Source organism: Mus caroli, chromosome 6, assembly GCF_900094665.2.
Source record: "Mus caroli chromosome 6, CAROLI_EIJ_v1.1, whole genome shotgun sequence".
NCBI classification, from domain to species: domain Eukaryota; kingdom Metazoa; phylum Chordata; class Mammalia; order Rodentia; family Muridae; genus Mus; species Mus caroli.
The window spans coordinates 120,910,667-120,919,642 of record NC_034575.1 but is presented as its reverse complement, the minus strand read 5'-3'; the positions used below and the strand labels follow the sequence as shown (position 1 = coordinate 120,919,642).

The 8,976-nt window shown below is 49.6% G+C and overlaps 1 protein-coding gene across 2 annotated transcripts; it reads right to left on the bottom strand.

Annotated features, from left to right (window-relative positions):
* Positions 1–1,441: 1,441 nt before the first annotated feature.
* On the bottom strand, positions 1,442–8,470 carry Vamp1 (vesicle associated membrane protein 1). Of its 2 annotated transcripts, XM_021164916.2 has the most exons (5): positions 8,232–8,387; positions 5,039–5,165; positions 4,669–4,827; positions 4,106–4,157; positions 1,442–3,693 (listed from the first exon to the last, which is right to left on the bottom strand). In XM_021164916.2, coding segments are annotated over exons 1-5 (357 nt in total). In that variant the 5' UTR covers positions 8,234–8,387; the 3' UTR covers positions 1,442–3,676. The 2 variants fall into 2 exon arrangements, with proteins under 2 accessions (XP_021020575.1, XP_021020574.1); XM_021164915.2 differs by having other exon boundaries at positions 1,442–4,157; positions 8,232–8,470.
* Between the last annotated feature and the right edge of the window lie 506 nt (positions 8,471–8,976).

Here is an 8,976-nt window from a genome sequence, read left to right as displayed (position 1 = left end):
CTTATGGATACAATGCATCCGAGCCTATAAAGACCATGAATTATGATGTCTGTTATCAAAAGTAAAGTGGGAGGCTAGAGAGATAGCAACCTGTGGTTAGGAGCACTGGTAGATTTTCTACATAACCTGGATTTGGTTCCCAGAACCACATGGTAGCTCACAACCATCTGTAACTAATTCCAGGAGTCTAACACCCTCTTCTGTCCTCTTAAAGCACCAGGCATGCGTGTAGTACTCACACATACATGCTAGAAAAGCAGGTATATGCATAAAATAAAAACAAATGCATCTTTAAAAATATCTGTGCATGTGTGTGCCTGTGTGTATGTGTACCAGATGCACCCAGATGCCTGCAGAGGTTAGACGGGGCACTGGATCCCCTGGAACTGCAGCTACCCACAGGTGTTAGTGGCCATGTGAGTACTGCAAACGGGACCTAGGTCCTCTGAAAGTTCTCTTTAGATCTATTTATCTTACCACTTTATGTGTGTTGAGTGTTTTGTGTGCAAGTGTNTATGTACACCACCTGTGTGCCTGGTACCAGGAGAGAGTGTCAGATCCCCGGGGACACACAGAGGGTGGGGGTGGGCTGGGGGTGGATTGTGATCCTCCATANAGGTGCTATAAATTGGACCCAGGTCCTCTGCAGGAGNAACAAGTGCTCCTCACTGCTGAGCCAACTCTCCAGCCCCAAACAAAGATTTTAAAAAGTAAGTTGTGAATGATGGTGCATGCTTTAATCCCAGCACTCGGGAGGCAGAGGCAGGGGGATCTCTCTGAGTTTGATGACAGCCTGGTCTACAGAGTACATTCCAAGGCAGCCAGGGCAACAAAGAGAAACCTTGTCTCGGGAGTTGGGGGAAGATTTTCTGGGTTTAGAAGCTACTTTTGCAGACATTAGGAACAGACCAATGTCTTAAAAGGAGGCAGGGGAAGGGCTGCAGAGATGGCCCCGTGGCTGGGGCACTGGTTGCTCTNGGAGGATCTGGATTTGCTTCCTAGCACTACAAGGTGGCTCACAATCATCTGTAACCCGAGCCCTAGGGGAGCTGGATGCCAGGCACACACGTGTTGTAAATACATACATGCAAACACTCACACGCATACAATAAACAGGAATAGATCTTGAAGTGAACTTGCTATTTCAGAAGCATTAGTATGGAGAATCCACTTACGAGGCAAGCACAATGGGGCACACTGGAAACCCTGTCTTGAAAAACCAAAGAAAAGAGAAATGAAGCTGAAGAGGGAACAAACCATGTGCGACGGGCTGGAAGCCTCCCCCAAGAGGTGACAAGCAGGTGGCGAGGCCTGGGAGGGGCTGAGAAAGCCTGCCGCCTCTGCCAGCATGCAGTGCCCACTCAGCTTCCTGTCAGCACTTCCTCTCACCAGCACCTGCAAGCCTGGCTGCTTCAGGGACGAAGGCTAAGACACAGACCACTTCCGCTGCCAACACAGAGACTTTAATCTCCAGGAAGACCAAAAAATACACACACCAGCCCTTCTGGCCTAGAGCCAACACAGGACACCACCTTCCTCTCCCCCTCCCCAGCACAGCCCAAACAACAATCAAGTCGATGTTGTGGTAGGANTTTGTATTTTTCGCCTTTGTTGAGAATACATGAGATTGGTAAATATGTCACATGCCTTTGGTGGAAGTACANCTCTTACTACTATACATAAACTGTGAGACTGGGTTAGGAAAGAGACAGAGGTAATGACAGACACGATGGAAGCCCCACATCATCCCATGGCAAACAAAGAGGAGATGTGGGAAGCTTGGCTTCAACTGACTGCAAAGTCCCAGGGTTAGCTGCATATTTGCTCATGCACATGGGTGGTGGGAGGGAGAGAAGACTGCAGAGACACAGAAGGGGGTTCAGGGTGAGGTGAGATAGAAAGTAGAAGGACTAACACCCCCAGGGAAACGAATGCCNACTACACCTAATCCTTAGAGGGACAGAAACTCAGAAATAATTCCCGTGCTGGGGCTGGGTGGGCCAACAGGGAAAATACCCTCCAGGCTTGGGNCACACCAAGGNCATGGTTGGTTTTTCTCCAGCNGTGGCCCCCCTGCACTAGGCAAAGGAAAGCCCAGAGGAGAGTGNAGACCTTCAGGGGACATAGGGAGGGTACACTGACTGCTTTCTTCCAGCTCTTCAGCCCTGCCCTGAGGCAGCACGAAGGGAAGGTAGGAAATGGGCAAAGGGAAAGGGAGGATGGATGGCTCTGCAGAATGAAAGGCTGCTGCGTGGGAAGTGGGCCCCAGCCTAGCATGGCCCTGCCTCCTCCAGCTTGTGGACCAGAGCACTGAAGGAATAGAGGTCTGAGAACATTGCCATCCTCTTCCCACCCTGCGCTCCACCTGCCCGGCACCTGGCTTTGTCCCATGCGTTATCCTATCATGACGCTAGCAGAAGCTCCCGAGACAGACTGAGCAGCTCCTATCCTCGGTTCCAACAAACACAGCATGCAAAGGGAGTGAAAGACAGGAGGCAATGCAGAATGGATGGGCACAGCGGCTGCAGGGAGAACTAACAGAAGAGTGGCAGGCAGCTGCGGATGCGAGGCCCATGCCGCACAGCAGCGCAACGGTACACCAACACAGCCTGGACCCTCCTATCCAAAACTGAGCTGCGGGCTCTGTGGACTTCTCTAACTCTGGAAAGGCCCTCCTGTCCCTCCCCTGTATTACATACAGGTTAGTGTGGAGGAAAGTGTTCTGTGGCAGCCTGGGAGTCTTACCATGTAGCTCTCATTTCTCGTGATCAACAACAAGGGAGGGACAGGCCTTTCATTAGTGAGATGGCAAGAAGCACACTCCTGAAAGCTTGTTATTTTCCAAGCCCCTGATTCCCTGAAATTATTTGGTGCCTTCATGAACAACATCAAATGCTTCAGGTGACATGAAGAGAAGCATGTGGGATGGCTTCTAGAAGGTAAGAGTGTCCTGGTGTTTTTACAACCAGAAAGTACGTCTTTCCTAGGCCTACAGAGAACAAAGCGAGCGAAAGGCTGTAAAGTTCCCCACAGACACAGAAAATCCTGTACTGACAGGTAAAGAGTAGCTACAAAATACAAGTCTGACTTTTTCTAAAAGGGATTTGAAGTTGGTCTTTAAACAGACCTCTGGGGCCAAAGGCAGGTCTGGTATGGGAGAAAAGTTTCAAATAAGGACAACAGTTCCCAGCTGATATACACACATACACGTGCATGTACATACACATATGCATATACACATGCACTGGCAGCAAGCTACTACTTCCCAACTATTTTTGCTCCCCTACTGCCAAAGGCCAGCCTTTCTCGGAGACACCATGGACACAAATACCCTTCTCCTCCCCTCAGCCATGCTAACTCCTCAGACACTTCACCTCTGCCATTCCCGACCCCCTCCTTCCCTTGGCCACAACTCTTTTAAGCTCCAGGCACANGATAAATGGGTAAGGAGGAGGTGCCAGCCGTTGTCTTCGGGTAGTGACTTCGGGACTGGACCACGAGCAGCATCTCTAGTTTTGAGGAAGGGTGCAAATGATGCAACAATAAAGGAAGGGTCATGGAGAAGCCTGGGCCAGGATGGAGAACGGAGGATGGAGGAGTGTGTTGAGAAAGCAAACAGAGGGGAAGAGACATGAGCTTGGGTGGCAATGGAGAACAGGGAAGGGATGGCACATTCTCAAGTAAAAAAGTAGACTGGACACAGGAACCAGCAAGTCCCAGACGGAGAAGGAAAAAAGAGACAGGAGAGAACAAGAGGGCAAGTTACAGCACATCACCAGACATTCAGGTCTCTCAGTAACAGGCACCCCAGCCCCAGGGTCTCCCTTGGACCNAAGCTAGTGGCAAACAGCTCAACCCACCTCCTCAGCAGAAGGGGCAATCTCCCACAATCCTTTGCAGGGGGGCAGCTTGTCCATCAAGGAATGTCCTTGTTTTTGCCCTTCCTCCCTCCCAAACCAGACGACGATCCCCCAGTAGCCGTCTCCATACCTCTGCAGAGCGGCCCCACTCCCCAGGCAGGCAGGCAGGCAGGCAGGCAGGGCTGGGAGAAGTCTCCAGGACCTTCCCACCTCTTCACCCCATCAGCGACCTCCGCGATACTTACTTACAATCACTACCACGATGATGGCACAGATAGCTCCCAGCATGATCATCATCTGAGGAGACAGATGGGGACAGAGCATGAGCCCTTGCACTCAGAGATGGGACCACCCACAGGCCTCTGCCTCCCGTATGGTCACAACTTCAGGAGCATAGGACCTGCAGCCTCATGTTGTTTACTTCCTGTTGCCTGTTTTTTTCTCTTGGAATTCCAATGGATGGGCAAACTTTGTGAAGTACCTGCTCAGGCTACAGAAGTTGTAGATGTTTAAATACATATACTGAGCCAGTGTATGGCTGCTGGGTGTCTGAGGAAAGAGCCAGGTGAGTCTTTCTGCAGAAGACACTAATGAGAAAGAGCTACCTCACTAGTCTAAATTCTGAGTTCCTCTCCCTAGGGCTTTCTCAGTGGTTCTGTTACTCTAGCCTACCCTGGTGGCCAATACAGGTACTACATATCAAGGAGGCTTCCAGATTTCAGAGGAAAGAAAATGAGAAGTTAATGGCTCTCTTGCCTCCTGAGAGGGGAGCGAGGCAGGAAAAGCTGGAGAGGGCAGGGAATCTCACCTTGCAGTTTTTCCACCAGTACTTCCTTTTTAGCTTGGCAGCACTGCTCTCAAATTGTGACGCTCCAGCCTGCAAGGCGTCAGCCCGGTCATCCAGCTCTGACAACTTCTGGTCCCTCTCCAAGACCTTGTCCACATTCACACGCATGATGTCCACCACCTAAGGAGATTGCAGAAATAAAGACGCTGAGATTTCCCCCCTAGAGGCGGAGAAAATGAATAATGCCTGGGAGATCACAAGCCAAGGCCTTTGGATCCATGGCACGCTTTACCCCACCCCACCCCCCTGAGCCTTTCCGCTATAAAAAAGAGGAAGATGGGTAAACCGATCCTTGACTTAGACACTCTCACGGAGGGTGCCAGGCGCCTACCTCCTCCACTTGTGCCTGGGTCTGCTGTAACCGTCTGTTACTGGTCATGTTNGGAGGAGGACCAGGAGGACCCCCACCAGGGGCAGCCCCTTCTGTCCCTTCAGCAGGCGGCTGAGCTGGAGCAGACCTGCGGAGAGAGGCAAACAGTACACAACGTAACTGAGACAAGAAAAGAATCCCATGCATCCTCACCTCACACCACCAAAGCAAATGCTGAATGAAAGTGGAAGGCATTGAAGCTCCTCAGCCACCCCAAGTACTGAGAGGCAGACTCAGACACATCCTCTGGCACAATGGCCGTAGGGACAAATATGCCAGTCTTGACCTAGATGGAATTTGCCTGGCCACTACAAGCTCCTCACATGAAATAAAATGGGACAACCCAATCCAGGGGAAGAGAAATCTGTAGAAAACACTAAATCGTAAGGCCACATGAATCTGAAGTGTGAATNTGAAAGGGGCAAGTTGACAGTCCTGCTTGGGGCAGGGTCTGGTTCCCGGTTGGGCTTCACACTGTAGTTGGTACACCACGGCTGCTGCAAAGACAGTTTGGAGAATCACCAAAAGCAAAGTCTGTATAGGTGGAGTGAATCCGAGCCGGTTGCTTTGTTCTTGGCAGAGAAGCCAGGAGTTTCATTTAAAATGAATCTGAGACCTAAAACAATTATACTATTTGTTCTGAAAAGCTCAGACCAGAAATAAAAATGCTAGAAACAGTCCTCAGTGTACACACAGCAGACACTGTGTCCATTCATCTTCAGACTGGGCGATGTCTCAGGATAGTCACCCAGTCCCATGTCAGAAAAGGAAGCTTGGGGCTGGTGAGATGGCTCAGTGGGTAAGAGCACCCGACTGCTCTTCCGAAGGTCCAGAGTTCAAATCCCAGCAACACATGGTGCCTCACAACCATCTGTAACGAGATCTAATGCCCTTTTCTGGAGTGTCTGAAGACAGCTACAGTGTACTTACATATAATCAATAAATAAATCTTAAAAAAAAAAAGAAAAGAAAAGAAAAGAAAAGGAAGCTTGAACTACACTGCTGTGTACGTGAGGACCAGTCTCTCCACCAGCACCGCTGAGGGCAAAGCGTTCCCACAGCCTTAGAAAGGAATAATCCAGAGTGGGTTTGGTTTGGTTTGGTTTGGTTTGTGTTTCGGATGGTTGGGTGTTTTGTTTTGAGATGAGGTCTCACGAAGCCCTGGGTGTCCTGGAACTCTCTAAGTAGACCAGGCTAGCCTGAAATACANATCTATCTGCCTTTGCCTCCCATCTCCTGGGGTTAAAGCAACTGTGGGGCCTTAAGATGAACTTCTCTCTGACAGTCACCAGCTAACAAGTTCCCAGAATTAAATCTACAGAAGCAAGGTAAAGAGAGAAATCTAAAATTTGATGGGGAATAGAAATTTCTTAAATGCTAAAAAAAAAAAAAAACAACTTTGCTAGAAGAGTCCAAGAATAAGTACAGTAAAGGTTAAGCCACCAGAAAGTTGCTAAAAAAGTAAATTCCTTGATTAATTACAACAGAACTAAGATACAGAATCTCTTTTTCCATAACTAAGGGAAATGTTCTAGACAAGATGTAATAGCCCCAACCGCTTCTCGGCCTTTTGGCTAAGATCAAGATGTAGAAGCCCCTCAGAAAGACTCTATTAGCAGATTACACCAGCTTCTTCCACTTAAAGGGCCGCTTTCCCATTCCCTTCCTAAATATAGAGGAATCTGCAAAGCCATGGGAGCCACAGGATCTGCACTGCTACTGAGCTAGCTAAGCAATCTAGTTCTAGACCAGAGGCAGGGATTTCAATGAGTTGGTAGCAGCTAGTGTTGGAAGGAGTCCAGGATGGTGGCACCAATGACAAGATTAAGGTCAGAGACCTCGTGATTCCCTGCTAGCCACCATGCTTTCTCAACCTCCTTCCAAACATCACACACGAAACTACCTGCAGCCAGTCAACTAAGAAGGACCCCTCCCCCTACCCTAAACATCTAGATCTATGGGCTTGTAAAAACTGCACAGAATGTTAATGCAGAGAACAGATAAAATGGCTGTGAAGCTTTGGCGAACTCACTTTACTTACTATTTGTGGGAGGTAGAAACACTCCACCCTAACCTATCCAGGGAGTTATAACCCTTATGTAATACAAAATCCTGCCCCCCCCCCTTTTGTCAATAGAAGCAACACAAGCAGAGTGTGGTGGTGTACACCTTTAATCCCAGCACTTGGAAGCCAGGGGCAGGTGGATCTCTGAATTTAAGGCCAGCCTTGTCTATAGAGGGAATTCTGAGACAGCCAGGGCTACACAGAGAAACCCTATATGGAAAAGCCAAACAATGAAGGGGGTGGGAGAGAGGAAGAGGGAGAGAGAGAGGAAGAGAGAACAAACACAAATAAATCTAGCACCAGGCAAGAGATTCAGATAATAAATGAAAAGAAAGAAAATTCTTCATTGTATGTATGTGATCCTAAAGGGAAGTTCTTAATTTATCGGGCCACAGATTTCAGAAGGGGATGATGCCAAAAAAAGAGCTAAAGGCTAAACTATGTGTTTTGGATAAAATGAAGAATTCACTGTTCTCCCTATTTCTCCTCCAATATTTGGCTAGGACTTGATCACTGAAAATCGCCTTAGCATAAACAGCTGCATTAAGATCTCATACCACTGTCCCCTGAGACTCTCTGAGCTGCTCGCAAGGCGCCACAGAACTAGCAAGTTAAGTTTCTGCAGCTTTGCTCACAGCCATGAGGCAAGTACATCACACTCTGAGTGAGGGGCATGCACAACGCAGAGACTGCGGGCACTCCAAGTCAAGAATGGACAGGGACACCTACAAGTCTTCCCAGAGGCTTTAAGAGTCTGACAAACAAGAAAGGGTCTCCGAGTTTCCTGTCTGAATCTATACCTCCCCCACTTTTCCCCCTTTGGGGTTCCACGATACAAAGACAAGAGGGGAGGGTGCGGTGAAGTGGGACCCCCGCGCCCTCGCCCTGCCGTGGAGTGCCAGCTGCAGTTGGTGCGGGATGGAGCGCTGCCCGCAGTCCGGGGTGGCCCGGTCTGGGGGCGGCGCGAGCTGGTGGTTCCCGGCGTCGCCGCAGCTGCTGCAATGCGCCATTTTCCGTCCCGCAGAGTCGGACACTGCGGGGGAGAGTCGGTAAAGAGGTGTCGAGGACCCTAGAGCAGAGTCAACTCACATTTTTCTGAAAGAGGAAGTGGAGGTCCGTCCCCTCTCTGGAGAATGAAACGAGACGGGCAGGGAGACGCTGCGGCTGAAGCAGACGGAACTGTCGAGCGCCGCCTCACACGAAGCACCCGGAACTCTAACTGCGGTGGAACTTACTGCAGGTGCAGCGCCGGCTCTCGGCTTTATTAGACATGACCACGCCTCTGGGATGATGTCAAAACCTCCAGGTCCAATCCTCGTGAGGCAGGGCCTGCTAGTCCCGCCCCCACGACTACAGCAATTACCATTGTCCTCTTATTTCTATTTCTTCACTGACCAATACAAAAGTGGCTTGCTTAATGTCCAGCTCAAACTCTGAGGGCTGTCTCCGCCGCTGAGTTAGACCTTTTATGGTGCCTACCAACCAATCGCTGAGCTGGAGACTGCTGTCACTCTTACCGCTCCCGCCCACAGCACCTGGCAGAAGGAAACCCAAGTGCCTTAGATGCTGGAATCCAACTGGCTGCGAGGTTCAGCAGTGAATGCATATTCATGAAGTCCTTGGCCACAGGACCACCCGGTCACCATCCCGCCTGAGACCATAAAACCCACATTCTTCCTTCTTCTCTTCCCTATCACGAACTTCATCCCTAAACCTGTTAACAAGGCGACTTAGTTAACTCAGCCCAGAAACCTGAACTAAAGTAGACTTCCCTATTTTCTGTTTTTGCTTTGTTTTGTTTTTTGAGACCTCTAGATAGATAGATAGATAGATA